The sequence below is a fragment of the Aristolochia californica genome, unplaced genomic scaffold (assembly GCF_029961685.1).
Source record: "Aristolochia californica isolate CCGP_79_NKW_82.1479 unplaced genomic scaffold, dmAriCali1.0.hap1 SCAF_10, whole genome shotgun sequence".
Lineage (NCBI taxonomy): Eukaryota > Viridiplantae > Streptophyta > Magnoliopsida > Piperales > Aristolochiaceae > Aristolochia > Aristolochia californica.
The window spans coordinates 1,552,802-1,574,602 of NW_027181771.1; the positions used below are offsets into that span (position 1 = coordinate 1,552,802).

The following is a 21,801-nucleotide window of genomic DNA, read 5'->3' on the forward strand; positions in this document are numbered from 1 at the left end:
TATTTAAAAAAGGAGGCGACTTGAAAATTGAAAGTTATATTGATTCTCATTAGGACGGGTCAATAGAGTATCAATGATATACATCTGGATACTTTACATTTGTAGGTGGAAATTTGGTCACTTGGAGAAGTAACAAACAAGAGGTGGCGGCTAGATGTTCAACTAAAGTCGAATACAGGGGAATGACCACGGCAATATGTGAATTATTATGGATAAAAAATCTCATACAAGAACTACTCATTAAGCAAACAAGTCATATGAAGTTATACTGTGATAGAAAGGTAGCTTGTGCTATTGCCCAGAACCCAATCCAACATGATAGAAGTGAACATGTTGAGGTTGATAAACACTTTATCAAGGAACATCTAGAAGCAAGAATCATTGGAGTCCTTTATGTTCAGTCTCAAGATCAACTTGCCGATGTGTTGACCAAGGCAGTGTCTTACCGAGCTTTTAACAATTGTATCGACAAGTTAGGCATGAGTAATATCTATGCACCAACTTGAGGAGGAGTGTTGAGATTTCTTCCTTTATAAATAAATATACCCTTGGCTTCTTAGTACATATTCCGTAATCTTTGTAATTATGTGATTTTGTAATCCCGTTAATCACTCTTAAACTCTTCATGTATAGTTTGTACACTATTTAAGCCGACAATGTGAATGAGAAAAGATAACTGAAATTAAATTTGTTATTCTTAAGTTAGACATGAGTTTGTATTCAAAATTTCATTGAAGTGTAGATTAAACTTTTATCCACGATCTATGGGCAAAGAAGTTTGATACTCAATTTGCAATCAAAGTTGTTTTTACTTGATTATGCTAGAGGGAGTCGATCAAAGTTATTCGATACTCCCCAACATTCAGGGGTAGTGACGGAAACTCATAAGAATATGAGGAAAGATAATTTCGGAAAGGAAAAGGGTGTTATGTTGCTCGTTTATATGAGATAATTGAATAAATAATTAGATAAGTAAACTTTTAAAAATATAATATATTAAACCAATAGTAATTTTCTAAAAAATATTAAATAACATAAATCGTGGCTTAAGACCTGTCTCTAATTCGACCCACCCTTTTTTAAATGTGAGTCAACTCGATCGAGTTGTGAGGCATTCGGGGACGCAAAACCATTCTATAAACAAAACGCAAAAAAAGCCAAATTGCAGGCACATGACGAAACCATCCAACCGTTAAAAAGGCATATTCCGAATCCAAAAAGAGTTAAAAAATCAAATCCGTCAGATCAGAATCTTGCGAGCGTTATTGAACTTTTTAAAACCCTAAGTCGGCTTTAGGGAATTGGCGTTTCCCGTTTGTTGCCCTTTTTCCTTCTGCCGTCAGATTGTAAAGCAATCAACGGTCGATAAAGAAACCCTAATTATTGCCGAACCCTGCTTATACCCTCTTGGCCTCTCATTTGAGGCCTCCGTCTTTCTGAGCTCCGCTGTCTCCCAGGCCTCGCGAGGTTCTCAAGGTTAGATCTGTCTCTCATTTTTTCCTCTTTTTTTGTTCTTTGAGTTGATTTCTTTGTTTTTCGAGTTGATTTCTGTTACTTGTTGATCATATTTTGATTTGAATGAAGGGATCTCATGGAATTGTTGTCTTCTGATTTGCAGGTCTCGTTATTTTTTCATCTCGATTCGTCGCTATGGGTAAGGAGAAGATTCACATCAGCATCGTGGTCATCGGTCACGTCGACTCCGGCAAGTCGACGACGACCGGCCACTTGATCTACAAGCTTGGAGGCATCGACAAGCGTGTGATCGAGAGATTCGAGAAGGAGGCTGCTGAGATGAACAAGAGGTCGTTCAAGTACGCCTGGGTGCTTGACAAGCTCAAGGCCGAGCGTGAGCGTGGTATCACCATAGATATCGCTCTGTGGAAGTTCGAGACCACCAAGTACTACTGCACTGTCATCGACGCCCCCGGGCATCGTGACTTTATCAAGAACATGATTACTGGTACTTCTCAGGCTGATTGCGCCGTGCTCATTATCGATTCCACCACTGGTGGTTTCGAAGCCGGTATTTCCAAGGACGGTCAGACCCGTGAGCACGCTTTACTTGCGTTCACCCTCGGAGTTAAGCAGATGATCTGCTGTTGCAACAAGGTAAGGATTCACGTTCATTGTTTGTTGTTGGTTTTCTCTCTTATTATGTTCGAAATTTTTTCTGTAGATCTGTATATAATATTGTATTTTTATGAATTGGGAGTTTGTTGTTAATATACTGTATGGAGATTCTTTGTTTTTGTACTTTTATCTTCTTTGCATGATATGTTGTGATTGTTTTTCTTCGTTGGACCTATGATGATAAATCCAAAGGCTTGTTTCTCAGACATTCGCAGTGGCCGCCTAAGAGCTTTCGCCCTGCCAGGCTTGAGAGCTAATGCTGCTAACTCCTTCCTTGGATGTCTGAGGTTCTTTCTTCTCATTGTTGATGCTTAAGTCTATTATGGATCTTTTATACTCTTGTCTCTTATCTATGGATGCTATACCATTTATGCCTTGTTTACATGTTCTGTGTGCCATGATTTATGATCATTAGCTCTTCGTACTATTAACCCCCAAGCAAAGGTCCAGCATGTCATATTTCAGAGAGATGGCTGCATCTTTACCTGTTATCATTGTAATCAGATGTTTTTGCCTCTTACATTTGTTTCTCTCTCAAAGTGATCACGAGACAGAATTTAATGCTGACAGTCCAATTTATATATAGACTCTGGGTTTGGCTCTTCTGTTACAGTTCACATAACTTCTGTTTTTCTTTCCCACTGCATTCTATTACCACCTAAATAGGAAGTTGACAGTCTTGGATGGTTGGCTTTATTCCATTCATCTACAAACACCAGTGATCTGGTTGATGTTTTAAGCTTATTTTGGGATTCAATTGGATCATGTCTTTGCTTATCTCTCAGGTTTTATGTAGTGGAGCTGTCTTTGCATATCTCTCAGGTTTTATATATTGGAGCTTTCACGACCATCCTAACTGATGTGTTCATCTTTTCCTTGTGTGTAGATGGACGCCACCACCCCCAAGTACTCCAAGGCTAGGTACGATGAAATTGTGAAGGAAGTGTCCTCCTATTTGAAGAAGGTTGGATACAACCCTGACAAAATCCCATTCGTTCCCATCTCCGGGTTCGAGGGTGACAACATGATCGAGAGGTCAAGCAACCTCGACTGGTACAAGGGCCCTACCCTCCTTGATGCTCTTGACCAGATCAGCGAGCCCAAGAGACCCTCAGACAAGCCTCTCCGTCTCCCACTTCAGGATGTCTACAAGATTGGTGGCATTGGTACTGTCCCTGTGGGACGTGTTGAGACGGGTATCATCAAGCCTGGAATGGTTGTCACTTTTGGTCCATCTGGGCTCACGACCGAAGTCAAGTCCGTTGAGATGCACCACGAGGCTCTCCTGGAGGCATTACCCGGTGACAACGTTGGCTTCAACGTGAAGAACGTTGCTGTTAAGGATCTCAAACGTGGGTTCGTTGCTTCCAACTCCAAGGATGATCCTGCCAAGGAAGCCGCCAACTTCACAGCTCAGGTCATCATCATGAACCACCCAGGTCAGATCGGTAACGGATATGCTCCCGTCCTGGACTGCCACACTTCACACATTGCTGTCAAGTTCGCTGAGCTGATGACGAAGATCGACAGGCGATCTGGTAAGGAGCTGGAGAAGGAGCCCAAGTTTCTGAAGAATGGAGACGCTGGGTACGTGAAGATGATTCCCACTAAGCCCATGGTGGTGGAGACCTTCTCCGAGTACCCTCCCCTCGGTCGTTTTGCTGTGAGGGACATGCGTCAAACTGTTGCAGTGGGAGTGATCAAGAGCGTTGAGAAGAAGGATCCCAGCGGTGCCAAGGTCACCAAGTCTGCTGCCAAGAAGAAGTAAAAAGTAGTAGCATCGATGGACACCTTGTTTAGCTACAGTTTTGATGTGCCAAAAGTGTTTTCGCTCTATTTTTGCGATTACAGTAGAGCATTAAAAGATAATTGGGCGCTCGTCATGAGGTGGGTCTAATGTCAGAGTTGTTGTTCCGATCTGTTTTTATATTTTAATTTTGTGTTAGTCTTTGTGGTTGTGGTTTAAATTATTGATGAGAAATGTTACTTCTGGTTTAAATACTGTCTTTCTTTTCGAATTTTCTAATCAGTATGATCTTGCATTTTCATAATTCAAGGAAAAGACAATAATTGAAGAAAGTTTCGGTTCTTTATTGTGTGTAGATGGGAGAAGAAGCCCTGTTCAGAAATGTTTGCCCGTATGCTTCTGGTTCGTATTGGGCCGTTTCATTTGAGACAATTACAACACTAAAACCCTAACCTCAAACCACAGGAGGAGGATAAGACCTGTTAGTTCCATTTGATAGCTGCCGCATGTCACATATCAAACCCAAGATGGCTTCTGTTAACATTGTTTGGTAATGGCTTCCCAAGAGAAAATTTTCCTCTTATAAAGGGGATAATATGCCCCAATGCTTCCCTAAGTTTAGCTAATATAGTACTATAATTATTATTTATTAAATAATAACTAAAAAGTATTAATTTAATACTTATTTGAGTACTAACAGAGTAATAGTAATTGTTAAGTATGATCGTTATTATAATCAATATATGTACTATAGATTTAAAAATAATTAAAATTATTTTTTATTTGTAATTTTTATTTGGAGCAATAATTTTTATAATAGTAGTAAATAATAATAGATAATAATTATAATATCTATAATTAATAGAACAAATAAGTATAGAGTAATTATAATTGTGACGTATAACAATTATTATTAACTACTATTAGTAATATAAACTGAAAATTAATTAATTAGTATTAATTTATTTCTAATTGGTTATTTACAGTAATAATGGTTATAATGATATAGTTAATAGTAATAAAATAATTGAATAATATGTAATTAATATAAGTAATAATAAATAATAGAGCATAATAATTATAATAACTTAATATTGGTAAAATAGATTTCTATTTATTTATAATTATTGTTAATAATAGCTAATAATTAGGATAAATTTATAGTCAAATAAGTAATAATTAATAGTTAGAATAAATAATAAGAAGTAATAGTGGTTAAATGAGAGAAATGTGGCTCGCCACGGGCACCACGCATGCGAGACACTGTCGCTATGCACGCACGACATGCCGCCATACGTGCGAGACGCAAGCGCCACGCACGCGCGATACGAAGCTCATATCGGCCGTTATAAATCCTTTGCAAACGGTCTTGTAAAGGGTTTTCTGCTTCGTAACGGTTACATATGTGCCTCAGGCAATTTGAGTTGAACCGGTTTACCCAATATGAGTCAAGTTGACTCGGTAAACCCTATTTGAGTTAAGTTTTGCATTTTTGCTTCCTAAAAATAGAAATAGGGTTTACTGTAACCGTTTGATCTCCATCAACGGTCAGATTTCTCTTCATCCTTCGCCCTTCCTCTGACTCCTGCCGACCGAAACTTCGCATTCTTATCTTTCTCCGGCCCGATTGACCTCTCGTTCGCCCACTTCCTCTTCCTTTTTGTCCGGCCTGACCGAGACCACCAACCGACTTCCCGATCTCCCTCTTCCTCATCATCTTTCTCCCGCCCAACTGAGAAGAACCTCTATCAAGTTTCCACTCCCTCTTCTCCTCTGTTCGCCCTTCCTTTTTCTCCTTGTCCGACCAAGAAGAACCCCTTCCACCGTCGAGAGCTCATTACCTGGAGTGTATCCCATGCCAGATCCACCGTCTGGGCGATGAGTACCATTGTGATTTTGGCTGACGAGTACTCTCATACCGATCGAATTTTTCACAACTCAACCTACATCCTATACCAGGATTCCGCTAACAAGTCTTCTCATCTCTTCATCACGCTTATTCTCTCTCTCTCGCCCTTGATCCGGATGATAGGAAAGCAAGTTGATATCCTCTCTCTCTACACATACCCAATAAATGGCACGTCTTCGAGGAAATTGAGTGACTTAATCGATCTGTATCATTATACTTGAAATAGAATCTTACAGGGTTTGAGGAGGTAGGTCTATATTGTGTTTATGGGAGCCAAGCTAAGGAATGTACTCGCTACATTTAAATCAACAAAAGTAACCTCACCTGCATCACGTAAATCCTCCTGCAGCAGAAAAGATCTCCCTTCTCTTTGAAACAGAGGAATCAAATCTAAGAAAAAATCACAAATATGAAACACCAACAATTAAAAAAGCACAGCTACCTCCAATCACTACTGAGAATTAAAATAAATAAAAGAGTATATCAAAACAAAAAATAAGTTTTAAACTCAAATATATAAAGATGAGGCATCGGAGAAAACACTAAGGTCGCCACCGCCTGTCCAGTACCCATGTCTGCATCCGACTACTCATCACCATAAAAACCAGACTCACATGCGCAAATACCAAATAAATACGACTTAAGCTTAACGATGACTCCACTGCTAATGCTAACATCTTCTTCGGCCACCGCACACTTCATTTCTTCTTGGCAGCAGACTTGGTCACCTTGGCACCGCTGGGATCCTTCTTCTCAACGCTCTTGATCACTCCCACTGCAACGGTCTGACGCATGTCCCTGACGGCAAAACGACCAAGGGGAGGGTACTCAGAGAAGGTCTCCACCACCATGGGCTTGGTGGGAATCATCTTCACGTACCCAGCGTCTCCATTCTTCAGAAACTTGGGCTCCTTCTCCAGCTCCTTGCCAGATCGCCTGTCAATCTTTGTCATCAGCTCGGCAAACTTCACAGCAATGTGAGATGTGTGGCAATCCAGGACGGGAGCATATCCGTTACCAATCTGGCCTGGGTGGTTCATGATGATGACCTGAGCTGTGAAGTTGGCGGCTTCCTTGGCAGGGTCATCCTTGGAGTTGGAGGCAACGAACCCACGTTTGAGATCCTTAACAGCAACGTTCTTCACGTTGAAGCCAACATTGTCACCGGGTAATGCCTCCAGGAGAGCCTCGTGGTGCATCTCAACGGACTTGACTTCGGTTGTGAGCCCAGATGGACCAAAAGTGACAACCATTCCAGGCTTGATGATACCCGTCTCAACACGTCCCACTGGGACAGTACCAATGCCACCAATCTTGTAGACATCCTGAAGTGGGAGACGGAGAGGCTTGTCTGAGGGTCTCTTTGGCTCGCTGATTTGGTCAAGAGCATCAAGGAGGGTAGGGCCCTTGTACCAGTCGAGGTTGCTTGACCTCTCAATCATATTGTCACCCTCGAACCCGGAGATGGGAACGAATGGGATTTTGTCAGGGTTGTATCCAACCTTCTTCAAATAGGATGACACTTCCTTGACAATTTCATCATACCTAGCCTTGGAGTACTTGGGGGTGGTGGCGTCCATCTGCACAAAAGGAAGAGATGAACACGTCAGTTAAGATGCTCGTCAAAGCTCCAATATATAAAAACTGAGAGGTATGCAAAGACATGCTCCGGATTGACTCCCAAAATAAGCTTAAAATATCAACCAGAGCACTGGTGTTTGTAGCTGAATGGGATAAAGCCAACCATCCAAGACCGTCAAATTCCTTTTTAGGTAATAGAATGCAGTGGGAAAGGAAAAACAGAAGTCATGTGAACTGTAACAGAAAAGCCAAACCCACAGTCCATACATAAATTGGGCTGTCAGCATTAAATTCTGTCTTGTGATCAATTTGAGAGAGAAACAATATAAGAGGCAAAAGCATCTGATTACAATGATAACAGGTAAAGATGCAGCCATCTCTCTGAAATATGCCATGCTGGACCTTTGCTGGAATAGCTAATGATCATGAATCATGGCATAAATGGTATAGCATCCATAGATAAGATACAGTATAAAAGATCCATAATAGACTTAAGTATCAACAATGAAGAAAGAACCTCAGACATCCAAGGAAGGAGTTAGCAGCATTAGCTCTCAAGCCTGGCAGGGCGAAAGCTCTTAGGCGGCCACTGCGAATGTCTGAGAAACAAGCCTTTGGATTTATCATCATAGGTCCAACCAAGAACAACAACGACAGCATATCATGCAAAGAAGATAAGTACAAAAACAAAGAATCTGCATACAGTATATTAACATCAAACTCCCAATTCATAACAATATACAATATTTTTATACAGATCTACTGAAAAAAAAATCGAACATAATAAGAGAGAAAACCAATAACAAACAATGAACGTGAATCCTTACCTTGTTGCAACAGCAGATCATCTGCTTAACTCCGAGGGTGAAGGCAAGCAAAGCGTGCTCACGGGTCTGACCGTCCTTGGAAATACCAGCCTCAAAACCACCAGTGGTGGAATCGATGATGAGAACGGCGCAGTCGGCCTGAGAAGTACCTGTAATCATGTTCTTGATAAAGTCACGATGGCCAGGGGCGTCGATGACAGTGCAGTAGTACTTGGTCGTCTCGAACTTCCAGAGAGCGATATCGATGGTGATACCACGCTCACGCTCGGCCTTGAGCTTGTCAAGCACCCAGGCATACTTGAACGACCTCTTGTTCATCTCAGCAGCCTCCTTCTCGAATCTCTCGATCACACGCTTGTCGATGCCTCCAAGCTTGTAGATTAAGTGGCCGGTCGTCGTCGACTTGCCGGAGTCGACGTGACCGATGACCACGATGCTGATATGAATCTTCTCCTTACCCATGGCGACGACCGCAGAACAAACTTCACACGATGTAGAGAGATTAAAGGCCTGTAAAAATGAATCACACAAAAACGTTCACAAAATCCAATCTTTCATCACACAATTGATTAACGAAACACATCCGGAAGAATTACAGAAGAGAACCAACTGATAGATCTAAAATATGAGAGGAATCGAGGGAAGAAAATTGGGAATCCGAGATCTACCTTTGGGGATAAGAGAGCGCCTCGTCTCCGGGTCTTTGCCTCTCTTTCGTTCAAGATGGGAGGGGAGGGAGACAGTGCGGCTATAAATGGGGAGTGGAGAGGCTCCTGCTGATTCTAGGGTTTGTGGTTTAACGGTTGGATCGTGACGAGGATTAATCTGACCGTGGATCAGGAATCCCTGAGTCATTTGCCAACATGACGGTAACGAGTTTTTTCTGCACGACCCTTGAGAATAGATAATTTACATTAAAACCCTTAGTATTTGCTAATTTTTAGAGAACGCATTTGTTCATATCTAATATATTAAATAATTAATAAAAATACAAATTATTCGCCCGGTTTTTTAATTTTTACACAAATCTGTTTGATTTGGAAGGAATTATACCACACTATATGTGAAGATAAATATTTTTAATCCAGATATTAATTTTACATTAAATCGGATTTTAGAGGTCAGGTTGGATTTCTCTAAAAATTACAGGGTATAAATGTTAAAAATAATTACCGAGGGGTCTTTGTATAAATAATCAATTTCGCATGGTCTACTTGAAAAAACGTTAATGCCAGATATTATTTATTAATTTTACATTAAATCGGATTTTAGGGGTCAGGTTGGATTTCTCTTACGCCACCCCCCACCTCCCCCCCCCCCCCCCCCTCTAAAAATTACAGGGTATAAATGTTAAAAATAATTACCGAGGGGTCTTTGTATAAATAATCAATTTCGCATGGTCTACTTGAAAAAAACGTTAATGCCGCCGTCCTCCCCAACTTAAAAACCCTAACCCTACCCTTCGCGCCGTCCTCCCCAACTTAAAAACCCTAACCCTACCCTTCGCTCCACCCTCTTTCTGCATTCGCGCGTTCTCTGTCTGGAGGCATGGCGTCCACAATAGATTTTCGCCGCCTCGATGACGGTTTCGGCGTCCCGAGAAATAAGCGGAAACGCTCTGTCGCAGAGGAGGATGCTGCACCATCTGCCATGGAACTTGACGGCGGCGACGCCTCTCCCTCATCCAAGCGACCTGCTCTCCCTTCTGCCGAAGACCCATCAAAACCCGCCTTCGGAAGGCCCACTTACGACGGCGTCATTGCGGGTAGAGTGTCCGGCCGCAAATGGAAGCAGCCGCGCGAGCAGCGGTCCTCCGCCATCCGGGTCTCCCACAAGCGCACCACCTTCGAACAGCGAGCCATGCAGAAGGAGATCAAGAAAGCGTACAAGGAACGGATGCAGGAGTTGAAGGATGAGATTCGGAATAATAAGATCGAGAAAAGGAAGAGGAAGGAAGAAAGGGAGAAGAAGAAGCAGGAAAATATACTGAGGACGGGGACCAAGCTTCAGAAGATTACGAATCCCAAGACGCTGAAGAAGATCGCTAAGTCGAAGCAGAAAAAGCTTCTGAAGGTCGTGCCTGATGAGGTATTCAATAAGAACAAGAAGGCCAAGAAGCTTGAACTACCTTAATTTTGTACTTCCTTGATGTTGCCTTCACATGCAAAATTGAACCTGGTGATCTGGTCCCTTCAGAGAGCGACAGAGTAACTTGTAGCTTTGGCGGATGCTTTTTTATTTATTTATTTATGAACTGTTTTGCAATGCTCGTTTTGATTGTTCTGTAACTTGCAGTTTTCAAATGATGGAATACAGAGCACTTGAAACCTCTGTATGTAGCTAATTGTCTCTCTAGAATTCTGGTGCCATGTTGTCTGCTGAGATGGTGATACACTACCTAAAATTGTTTAATTTTCGAAAAGTTTCAGTTTTGAATTACGTGTGATCAAGCCATATAAATCCCTTACACTATCAGGCAATTGTAGAAAAGAATTCAGATCATTGTGTAGTATCAGGCAACTGTGCAATAGAATTCAGGTCATTGTGTAGTCAGTTGAGTAGATAAAGGTGCTTTCTTAGAATTTGGCCATTTGAAATTGCTTTCAATATATAATCAATGCCAAATTCCTGAATGTGAACCTTAACCATCTTGGTTTTGGTGGGAGAGGTTGTTTCTTGTCCCAATTCTGGTTCATAACTTGGTTCCCTGCCTACAAAAGCAATTCAAGACGGTTTTGGCTTCATATGGATGATTGAGTGAGTTGTCTGGTTTATTAGTCTCTCTGTATTCTGTCTTGCTTGATTTCTACTTGCTTAACTCTCTTGGACTCCTCGAACATAAAGGTGGTCAGCAGTATTAGTAACCTATCAAAGATATACTATAAAGGAGAAAGAATGTCATGTCAATGAAGGTATTGACACCTAAATTTATCTTTACATTTTAACTATACAAGAGGGAAAATGAGACTGAAGAACAGAGAGATACTTTCACTGACAAGGCTAGCAGATGAATTACCCAACATCTTGCTTGTAGGTGCATTTGGGTAGAGACTCAAGGCACAAAATGATACAAACGACAATGAAAAGCTCTATCTGCTTTTCCTGTCAAGCAAAGCAAACTGTCTCTTGCCATTTTTATTCTTTTCATCCTTTTTTTTTCCTAATCTGTTTATATTGCTATGGCCAGTACTAAGTGGCTATTTACCTTGTGAAGTTGAATCTCTCATGATTCTTGTCCCTCCTTTTTCTTTCGGGGAATGCATTCTGAATGGCACAAAAATGAAGAACAATATCAGGACTATCACAGTGACAGATTTGAAAAGTTGAAGCGTGGGAGGCCTTTCCTTTATCTTGATGGTTACTGCTTACTGGCATGTACTTTTTGCTCTTTAAGTTTTGACTTTATGGGCCAAATTATCTGTTATTGTTTTGATTTACTAAAAGCTTATGTTCAAACCAAATTGTTGTTGTAGTTTCTGATCTGCTAAGATGGATAAGTTGTCTTCTGTGGCTTATGGTATGTAAAACTAGAATCACAAAATGGAACTCTTTTTTCTATGTTTTCATCAAAACCAGGATTATCCAAAGGGAGAAGTAACTCCACAAGAGTAAACTGATACAGAAGCCTATAATCTGTTTTAGACAAAAAAGAAAAATAAAAAGGTTTAGGGGGGGTTAGTGCCCCAAATGGATTCTTGAAGATCAAGTTCATGTCCAACATGAAGATCATGTTAGTTATGTACATGAAGATCATCTTCGCACTTGGTGTTAGTGTTGACGACTTCATGTACACTGGAAAACAGCTTTCAGTGTTAGTGCTCCAACATGAGAAAAACATAAAAAACAAGAGAATCTCTAAACCTTTACAGTGCACTTAATTACAACATAATCCTTAAACCCCAAATTAGGTAAAACAACCATTATTACTACACGAATAAGTTATTTAATATATAATTAAATATATTAATATATTTATTAATTGAATTAGATATTTTATTATGCATTAATATAGTAATTACATGAGCCAATGAAATACGTATATGATTAATTAAAAATAATAAATAAATAACGTTATAAATAAAAAAAGAAAGTAATACGTTAAGTTATTAATTTATTAATAACATATGATATACTTTAACCTAAAAATGAATAATTTAAGAGAAAAAAATGATCTAATCATAACTTTAACACACTATATATTTGTACATAATATATTTTATATATTATTAATTAATAATATATTATCACAAAATTTAAAACCATTGGTTTAATTAACTATAGCAATCAGATAATTATGCCAAAATAATTTATCAAATATTTATTTTAACAATATTTTAATTATGACTATTAAATCACTATTTTAATATAGTAATTGTAAAATAAAAATAATTATTTTATAAATAAAAATTATAAATTAATGATTTTTATGAAGATAGTTTAATTTTTCCTAACTTAGGAAAAATTAAACATCTTCGTCTTCCTCAACAGTGAGCCAACGGGCAACGACGATGACGATGGCGACGGGGACGGGCTAGGCAAAGGCGACGGCCGGCGACGGGTAATGACGACAGAGGCGGCGCTCCGACGGTACGCCGAGAGGGAGAAGAGAAGGAGGCCGAGAAGCTCTGCAACAGATGCTCGACCTCCCGTGCTCTGTGGGAATGGAGACGAGAGAGGGAGCAGAGAATGAGAGAGGGCTGCGGGAATGCCATGGCAGAGAGGTGTGCGGCAGAGAGTGCCCCGAGAGCTGCGGGAATGGAGACGAGAGAGGGAGCAGAGAATGAGAGAGGGCTGCGGGAATGGAGACAAGAGAGGGTTGTGGAAACGAGAGAGGGAGCAGAAAATGAGAGAGGGCTGCGGGAATGCCACGGCAGAGAGGTGTGCGGCAAAGAGAGCCCCGCGCGAGAGTCATGTAGATGATTCTCAAAATCGCGCGGAAAGCGTTTTTCGTCGTTTACTCTTGGGACATGAACTCCTGAGTCATGTATGTTCATGTACATGACATGAATTTCGGCGCCCCCTAACGACACCAGGACATGAATTGCGTAATGCGCATGAAGATCATGTCCTGAGTCATGTGCACTAACCCCCCCTTAGTCAGAAATCCTTGGAAGTAGATCTACGCTGTGTCTTATTGGGGATAAATTATGCTTAAACATTGCATGTGAGACTAGGATTTCAAGAGGCTAGTGAGAAGCAATTGTCAACCATGAGCATATCTCTGCTATCATAAAGTGAGTCATTGGGAACTAAATTTCCTTTGTCTCCATGTAGGTTTGAGTTGCATTCTTTTAGTTCTCCCATGTTGACTGGGGTCCTAGTTCTGACATAAAATCTTTGAAACAAAAGTACCCAATTATTTTACCTTCCATAATGAATCTTCCAAAATGATTGGGGCATTTGCCTGTTGTTCTACTATGCATGATACCATTCTGAAGCTTAGTAGTTGGGTTGATTTACAGATACACTTTATCTTGAAATAAAAGATAAAAAGATAGTCTATACTTCAATTATCTTGTAGATCAACAAAAGAGGGCATACATTTAAATTATCCACTTGCAGAGCCACAAAAAGAGGGCATACACTTAAATTATCTTCTCCACAGAGAGTGGGAAAGAGGTTTAGGAAGAGTCATTTTGGGATCAGCCTTACCCAAGTTTGAAGATTCTTTTTGTTTTTTGTTTTTTTTTAAATAGATTAGCTTGAAGATATAAAAAACTTTTTGTTCTTCTTTCAGTGTTTATATGATGCCTTCTGCACATTTAACTCTTTAACTATTTGATGACTATGGATCAAAACCTGAAATCAGGAGATGGCATCTGTCCTTAAATGGAAGAGTTGGACTGCAACAATTTTTTTAAAAATCCCAGGGTCAAGTATAATACCGAAATCTAGATCTGTATGACCTTTTCTTTTTTGTTTTGAAGGCAGACTCCTTTTTCACAAATGTCAGTAAAGTATACAGTCAGGCATGAGCAAGTCTATAAAGAGGGGAAATCCTGGGCGAAGCCCCTCAACAGCAGATGCCAGTCAAAAGTAATTAATCCCAGTATTCGATCATACAATCCCAGCCACAGGTTGCAAATTTACTCTGTTCCAAAGGATTCCATTAACAAACTACACGAGTCTACAACTCATTTGGGTCCCAATCTATGAACTAGATTGGACCATGAGACGAAAGAACAAGCAAATTCAACCTTCCTTAGCAGACTTGATCTAAAGAAACCAACATATCTGAGAGCAACTCTCATAAATCATTCTAAATGTAACTAAGACAAACCAAGCAAGACTCCACTCATCTCATTTAAGCTAGCTAATGTAGTACATGGGGTCTGGGAGCTTGAATGTGCGACTGCCAGCGCTGGCTCCGAGAATATCACTCCACTCATCTCCAATGTTTCCCAGAATTCTGTACCCTTGTTCTTCAAGCTTCTGCCTCTGGCCAGATTTGAACACCAGAGCTGTTGTTGTTGAGTCACTTGGCCCTCTGCAATATTGCAAAAGCAAAATAGATTCATGTTCAGCAGGGGAGAGAGAAAGAGAGAAATGAAACAGGGAGAAGGAGAGAGGAACCTGAGGAGGAGCTTCTCCCAAGAGGTGTAGCCAGCCTTGAGAAGATTCATTACAGTGGAATTTCTTTTAGGTTCAGTTCTTCCAGTCAAAAATACAATCTTGAAACCCAGTGAGACAAGCCTGTTGTAGAGCTTCAGTGTCTCTGGCAAAGGAAAGGCCATCTCCATGTATACCCATGCTTCAAATAAGGTGTCATTGTATGGCTCTGACCTATGACCACAAATTTTATCCATCAAAACATCAAACATGAGCGATCCAAGAAACTATGAAAAGATTTCAATCTCACTGGTGCCCCTGAACTTACCCAAAACCATGAACGGAATAGTAAGGCAGATTAGAGAGACAGGTCTCGTCTATATCAAACACCCAGATGTCCTTCCCATCTCCGACAAGCTTCAAGCTCTCTGCATACTCAATGGCCTGGTCAATGATGAACGCAGAATCCTTCCTGTACAGACCACCCTGCATGTAATTCCCCACGTAAAACTCACAGGAGACCGGGACGGCGTCCCACTCCCTGATGTTATTCGTCTCCACGGCCACCCTCCAGCTATCGCATGAGATGCCGTGGTCTTGGTGGTCGCCGGCGGCCTCGAGACTGCGGAGGGGGTGTATCTGGCGAGACTTGTCTGCGGCGGTGGAGACCGACAGGAAGGTCGCCACAATGAGCAGAAGAAACAGTGGCTTCGCCATGGAGATTTGCTGGGTTCGTCTAGTTCGCCTCGGGCTTTAAATAGTTCTGGGAAGAAGATGATTGCTGTTGTTTCGCGGAGTTTGTTAGAAGTTGGTGGGAGTTCTTGTTTCTGCAGAGAGATGCTCTTGCTGTGGATAAAGATGATTGTGATTCTCTAGAGATTTTAACGGCTCTACTATCTTTTTGTACGATTTTCTTGTGAATAAAGGGAACTAAATCTGAAGAACCTGAGAATATTACGGGATTCTTTCTATAACATATTCATAATTCTCTGGATAATACAGACTGGTTTTCAAAAATATAAAAAAGAATCAAACGCCTGGACAAAAACATTTGATAAATGATAATAAGCTTTGACAATAAGCCCTGGTCCAATTCTAGGTCTAATATATGTGGATGTTAGATCAGTGGTGGTAGAACATAGTTTCGTTACATACATTACATTTCATTTTTCTGGTGGTGTTTCTAAAAAGTTATTTTGTGAATTTTTAAGGATAAAAAATTTTAAGAACTAAATCTGTTTCAATGCTCGTCACCAGGCATTACCCATTAAATTCTTCACAAATAATTTATAATGCAATAAGACATTCATCAAGGATAAATTTTAAATTGGAGAGATATTAGTGCTTGACAATTAGGTGTTGTCTCTCTCTTGACTAGTTGTATCCATAGGCTAAAAACGACAGGCTACCAAATGACAAACCGGCCATTGACAAGTCAATATCCGTATGTATTATTAACAACAGCATCATATCGGACACTCTAAAGCAGGAAAAATTGGCTAGCAAATGCAGTTGTTAAACAAACAAAAGGGGTGGTAATACGGGGGAAAACAGAGTAGAGATTTTAAAACAAGAGGAAAAAACATTCTCTAACATCGCTCCAAGTTCGAGCATAAACAAAATGACCAAACAAAAACGTAAAACATAGAAGTATTCTCTCTCCCAGGTAATAGACACGCCGGAACTTGACTCCGCACAGAGCTACTAACCTCGCAAATCGAGGCTAATAAAACCACAGAAACTACCCATTCAAATCCTCTACTGCAAAGTATAAAGACTATTTGGCACATACAGGTTTTACTTCTTCTTGGCAGCAGACTTGGTGACCTTGGCGCCGGAGGGATCCTTCTTCTCGACGCTCTTGATCACTCCCACTGCAACAGTTTGACGCATGTCCCTCACAGCAAAACGACCGAGGGGAGGGTACTCGGAGAAGGTTTCCACCACCATGGGTTTGGTTGGAATCATCTTCACGTACCCAGCGTCTCCATTCTTCAGAAACTTGGGCTCCTTCTCCAGCTCCTTACCAGATCGCCTGTCGATCTTCGTCATCAGCTCGGCAAACTTCACAGCAATGTGACATGTGTGGCAATCCAGGACGGGAGCATATCCGTTACCGATCTGGCCTGGGTGGTTCATGATGATGACCTGAGCTGTGAAGTTGGCGGCTTCCTTGGCAGGATCATCTTTGGAGTTGGAAGCAACAAACCCACGCTTGAGATCCTTAACAGCAACGTTCTTCACGTTGAAGCCGACGTTGTCACCGGGCAATGCCTCCTGGAGAGCCTCGTGGTGCATCTCAACGGACTTGACTTCGGTTGTGAGCCCAGATGGACCAAAAGTGACAACCATTCCAGGCTTGATGATACCCGTCTCAACACGTCCCACTGGGACAGTACCAATGCCACCAATCTTGTAGACATCCTGAAGTGGAAGACGGAGAGGCTTGTCTGAGGGTCTCTTTGGCTCACTGATCTGGTCAAGAGCATCAAGAAGGGTAGGGCCCTTGTACCAGTCGAGGTTGCTTGACCTCTCGATCATGTTGTCACCCTCAAACCCAGAGATGGGAACGAATGGGATTTTGTCAGGATTGTATCCAACCTTCTTCAAATAGGATGACACTTCCTTGACAATTTCATCATACCTTGCCTTTGAGTACTTGGGGGTGGTGGCATCCATCTGTTGTAGGATAGTGAACAATATGCAGTTAGAGAAACATGGAGAAACCAAACCATTATTTGAGTATATCTACCATGAAGCAAAACGCTGTAAGAAAAATTTTCAGAAAAAAAAAAAAGAACGTATGGAGGATTTCTCAATATATATAGCATAAACAGATTAAATGCAGATAACGTATGCAAAATATACACATTAATGAACATCAAGATGAAAAACATTCATGACAAGTCTAGAATCTCTTCATTTTTATGCATTTTTTAACGCATGAAACGATTGCCGGAAGGGGGGACTGAACCCCCGACCTTGCAGCTAAACGCTGCACGCTCAAACCAACTGAGCTATTCCAGCATAAGACAGCAAAATCTGATTGGATCAAACGCCCACAGGTGTAGTTGACTGGGAAACAACGGAATTTGCGGGAGTTCCACAAATCACTTAACAAGGTTCCAATCACTTGTACCTCTGAAAAGGGGTCTTCGCTTCCCAAGAGAAGAAGGTAGTGCATCACGAAATTGATCACAACTGTGTCAATTCTGAGATTAATTTCAATAATCTAATAAACGAACTAGCAGTAACACTTCTACAAATACATCACAGTACGTGTTCTAACAGACACAATATCAAAAGAACTACAGATGCTGAAAATACCCTTCGTAGGAAAAGGAAATAGGGAAGGATCGGACGAGAAGCAAAACAATCCTCAGAAACTTCGCATAAACCAGACTATGCAGTATCAAACCTCGTTAAAAGTCACATAATTAACAATGAAACAAGAAAGGTACAATTACAGAACAAGACTACTATCATTAGGTTTCAACCAGAGTGTGTCCCCATCCAAAATGAAGGGACACAGCAATCACGTGCACAAAAATTATAATAGACAATCATCTTTAAGAAAAGCGTCCGGATCGACTAGAATAAAATAGAAATACGTACTCGAATCTATCAAAGCAAGACTATAACACAAATATCCTATCTAGCATACATAACAAACGAATCGAGTCAAAATCGATACCATGAAACAACAACAAAAAACACAAATCAAGCTACAAGTAAAACACCGCAAACAGAGACATTAAAAAATAGATCTTGAACCAAAGAAAGAAAAGATATACCTTGTTGCAACAACAGATCATCTGCTTAACTCCGAGGGTGAAGGCAAGTAAAGCGTGCTCACGGGTCTGACCATCCTTTGAAATACCGGCTTCGAAACCACCAGTTGTCGAATCGATAATGAGAACGGCGCAATCGGCCTGAGATGTACCAGTAATCATGTTCTTGATAAAGTCACGATGCCCAGGGGCGTCGATGACAGTGCAGTAGTACTTGGTGGTCTCGAACTTCCACAGAGCGATATCGATGGTGATACCACGCTCACGCTCGGCCTTGAGCTTGTCAAGCACCCAGGCGTACTTGAACGATCTCTTGTTCATCTCAGCAGCCTCCTTCTCGAACCTCTCGATCACACGCTTGTCGATTCCTCCGAGCTTGTAGATCAAGTGCCCAGTGGTCGTCGACTTCCCGGAGTCGACATGTCCGATGACGACGATGCTGATGTGAATCTTCTCCTTACCCATAGCGACGGCTAATCGAAATCCTTACAGAAATACTGTAAAACGAAACACAAAAAGTATCAGAAACCGGGAAATTTTTGCACCAAAACGCAATCAGGGAAGAAAAATGAGAAAAGCAGAACGGATCTGAACCTCCGGAAATCGCTTGGGAAGCTTGAGGCAACGAAGATAGAGAGAATAGAGATAGCGCGACGAGGCGCGACTATAAAGGAGACCAGGAGAACTAGGGTTTCTCCATCCGGCGTTGGATAGACCAGGAGAACTAGGGTTTCTCCATCCGGCGTTGGATAGTTTTTTATCCAACGGTCTACGGTGGATAACTGGATCTGACCGTCGATGAAATCTTGCCACGGTGAAAAAACAATGCATTACTCTTTTGATTGCGTAGAATATCCTCAAGAATATCTCGAATGGCGAATGACTCCCCGATTTGTTGTGCTGGTGATATGTATCGCTTGTCACGGAATTCGCCATTTGCAAGCACAGCTTGAAAATTCCGGGTGGGATCATTAACTCGGGGGGGGGGGGGGGGGGCGTGGGTAGGGTTGTGCGGTGATATGTATTTGTCACGGAATTCGCCATTTTGCAAGCACAGTTTTGGTGTGTGTGTGTGTATGTGTGTGTGTGTGTGTGTGTGTGTGTGTGTGTGTGTGTGTGTGTGTGTGTGTGTGTGTGTGTGTGTGTGTGTGTGTCGGGGGAGGGGGGGGGGGAATTAGTCAGAATTAGTAAAAAATGAAGTGGAATGAATTTCTCCCATATTATATAGTTCATTAAATAATATCGTTAGTGTAAAATGAATTATATTGAAATTAAATTACATCACTTCATTCTCTCAGTAAAAATCAGGGAAAACTTATTCAGACCTATTTTGAGACTCAACCGTATTGAAGCGTGTGTTGCTCCTTCCTCCCTCCCCGCGATCCGTCAGCAAAGTTTTTTTTTCTTCTCCCTCTTCCTCCCACCCCCGTCGGCCTTCCTCCCTCTCCTCTCCCTGTTGCCCTCCGTCGCAAAGCACAGGAGGTCGAGCCTCTCAACCTCCCTCCCTCCCCCCCCCCCCCTTCAGCCTTCCTCCCTCTCGAACCTCCATCGCAGAGCACAGGAGGCCGAACCTCTGTCGTAGAGCCTCTCGGCCTCCCTCTTTTCTCCCTTTTGGCGTACCGTCGAAGCGCCGCCTACGTCGCCGTTGCCTGTTGGCCCGCCACTGAGGAAGACGACGCACGCTAAGGAAGACGATGGTTTAATTTTTCCTTAGGAAAAATTAAATCATCGTCATAAAAATAATAAATTATAATGTTTATTTGTAAAATAATTATTTTTATTTATTTAATATAATTATATTGTAATTACTATATTAAATTAGTGATTTAATAGTCATAATTAAAATATTGTTAAAATAAATATTTGATAAATTATTTTGGTTTAATTATCCCATTGCTATAATTAATTAAACCAATTGTTTTAATATATATATATATTATTTTATTAAATTAGTGGTTTTTAATGTTACAACATATCTTATGTTATTAAAATATAATTTATTTATTTATTATCTTCTCTTATATTATTTTTTATTTTTATTTATTTATTTTTAATAATTTATTCTAGTCACACGTAATTATTGTATTAATTTATAATAAATTATAATAATTAAATAATATAATATAGCTTTTTTATTAATTAAGATATTAATATATTCTAATACTACATGTTCAATCACTTATAAGTGTAGTAACCATGTTTATTTTGGTTAATTATCTGTTTAGATATATGTTATATTTAAATATATTATAAAAGGTTACTCGTTCTCTTGTTTATATCATACTTTTCATATGGGGGCACTAACACTAGAATCTGTTTTCCAATGCACTTAAACTTGTCTAAACTAACTCCCAAAGATGAGTTGAAGTTGAATCAATTCATTTAGGGGGGGTTAGTCCATAATGAAGTGGAAATGAAGTGGAAAATTGAATTGAAGTGAGATGAATTGCTTCCACTTCAACTCATGTTTGGGTGTTAGTATAGACGAGTTCAAGTGGCTGGAAAACAGATTCCAGTGTTAGTGCCCCTAAATGAAAAATATAATATAAAAAAGATAATAAGTAACATTTTATAATATACTTAAATAGAACATATACCTAAACATATAATTAACAAAAATAAGCGTGGTTACTACACTTATAAGTGATTTAACGTGTAGTATTAGAATATATTAATATCCTAATTAATGAAAAATAATATTATATTACTTAATGATTATAATTTATTATAAATTAAAACAATAATTATGGTTTAATTAATTATAACAATTGGATAATTAAACCAATTAATGATTATAGTTTATTATAAATTAATATACTAATTACGTGTGACTAGAATAAATTATTTAAAATAAATAAAAAATTTAAAAATAACATAAGTGAATATAATAAATAAATAAATTATTCTGTAATAACATAAGATATAGTTTAACATTAAAACTCACTATTTTAATAAAAAAATAAAAAAATACATAATAAATAAATAAATATATTAATTTATCAATAACATAATATACATTTTAAATATTATTAATTAATAATATATTAACAAAAAATGAAAAACTAATGGTTTAATTAATTGGATAATTAAACCAATTTTGACGATGTTTAATTTTTCCTAACTTAGGAAAAATTAAACATCGTCTTCGTCTTCCTCTGCGGCGGCAGCGGGCAACGGCGACAGAGGCGACGCTCCGACGGTGCGCCGAGAGGGAGAAAATAGGGAGGCCGAGAGAGAAGAGAAGCCAGGAGGCCGAGGGGCTCT

At 40.1% G+C, this 21,801-nt stretch overlaps 5 protein-coding genes and 2 non-coding genes across 8 annotated transcripts; 3 read left to right on the forward strand and 4 right to left on the reverse strand.

Annotated features, from left to right (window-relative positions):
* Positions 1-1,385: 1,385 nt before the first annotated feature.
* Positions 1,386-4,134, forward strand: LOC137966426 (elongation factor 1-alpha-like). Its single transcript, XM_068813033.1, has 3 exons — positions 1,386-1,476; positions 1,619-2,112; positions 3,020-4,134. The coding sequence occupies exons 2-3, from the start codon at positions 1,651-1,653 to the stop codon at positions 3,899-3,901; spliced, it is 1,344 nt and encodes a 447-aa protein (XP_068669134.1). The 5' UTR covers positions 1,386-1,476; positions 1,619-1,650; the 3' UTR covers positions 3,902-4,134.
* LOC137943276 (small nucleolar RNA SNORD14) lies at positions 2,303-2,423 on the forward strand. Its single transcript, XR_011110615.1, has one exon. It is a non-coding gene; the product is annotated as a small nucleolar RNA SNORD14 (small nucleolar RNA).
* Positions 4,135-6,213: 2,079 nt separating the features above from the next.
* LOC137966434 (elongation factor 1-alpha-like) lies at positions 6,214-8,963 on the reverse strand. 2 transcript variants are annotated; one of them, XM_068813045.1, is made up of 3 exons: positions 8,866-8,963; positions 8,198-8,707; positions 6,214-7,369 (listed from the first exon to the last, which is right to left on the reverse strand). In XM_068813045.1, exons 2-3 carry the CDS (start codon positions 8,657-8,659, stop codon positions 6,488-6,490), a joined length of 1,344 nt encoding a protein of 447 aa, XP_068669146.1. In that variant the 5' UTR covers positions 8,660-8,707; positions 8,866-8,963; the 3' UTR covers positions 6,214-6,487. The 2 variants fall into 2 exon arrangements, with proteins under 2 accessions (XP_068669146.1, XP_068669154.1); XM_068813053.1 differs by having other exon boundaries at positions 8,198-8,679; positions 8,866-8,906.
* Positions 7,885-8,005, reverse strand: LOC137943277 (small nucleolar RNA SNORD14). Its single transcript, XR_011110616.1, has one exon. It is a non-coding gene; the product is annotated as a small nucleolar RNA SNORD14 (small nucleolar RNA).
* Positions 8,964-9,668: 705 nt separating the features above from the next.
* On the forward strand, positions 9,669-10,532 carry LOC137940191 (rRNA-processing protein CGR1). The gene has a single exon (XM_068785128.1). The coding sequence runs from the start codon at positions 9,746-9,748 to the stop codon at positions 10,328-10,330; it is 585 nt and encodes a 194-aa protein (XP_068641229.1). The 5' UTR covers positions 9,669-9,745; the 3' UTR covers positions 10,331-10,532.
* Positions 10,533-14,270: 3,738 nt separating this feature from the next.
* LOC137939270 (acid phosphatase 1-like) lies at positions 14,271-15,463 on the reverse strand. Its single transcript, XM_068784505.1, has 3 exons — positions 15,075-15,463; positions 14,771-14,980; positions 14,271-14,684 (listed from the first exon to the last, which is right to left on the reverse strand). The coding sequence occupies exons 1-3, from the start codon at positions 15,461-15,463 to the stop codon at positions 14,507-14,509; spliced, it is 777 nt and encodes a 258-aa protein (XP_068640606.1). The 3' UTR covers positions 14,271-14,506.
* Positions 15,464-16,285: 822 nt separating this feature from the next.
* Positions 16,286-19,229, reverse strand: LOC137966449 (elongation factor 1-alpha-like). Its single transcript, XM_068813065.1, has 3 exons — positions 19,132-19,229; positions 18,541-19,034; positions 16,286-17,425 (listed from the first exon to the last, which is right to left on the reverse strand). The coding sequence occupies exons 2-3, from the start codon at positions 19,000-19,002 to the stop codon at positions 16,544-16,546; spliced, it is 1,344 nt and encodes a 447-aa protein (XP_068669166.1). The 5' UTR covers positions 19,003-19,034; positions 19,132-19,229; the 3' UTR covers positions 16,286-16,543.
* Positions 19,230-21,801: the final 2,572 nt, after the last annotated feature.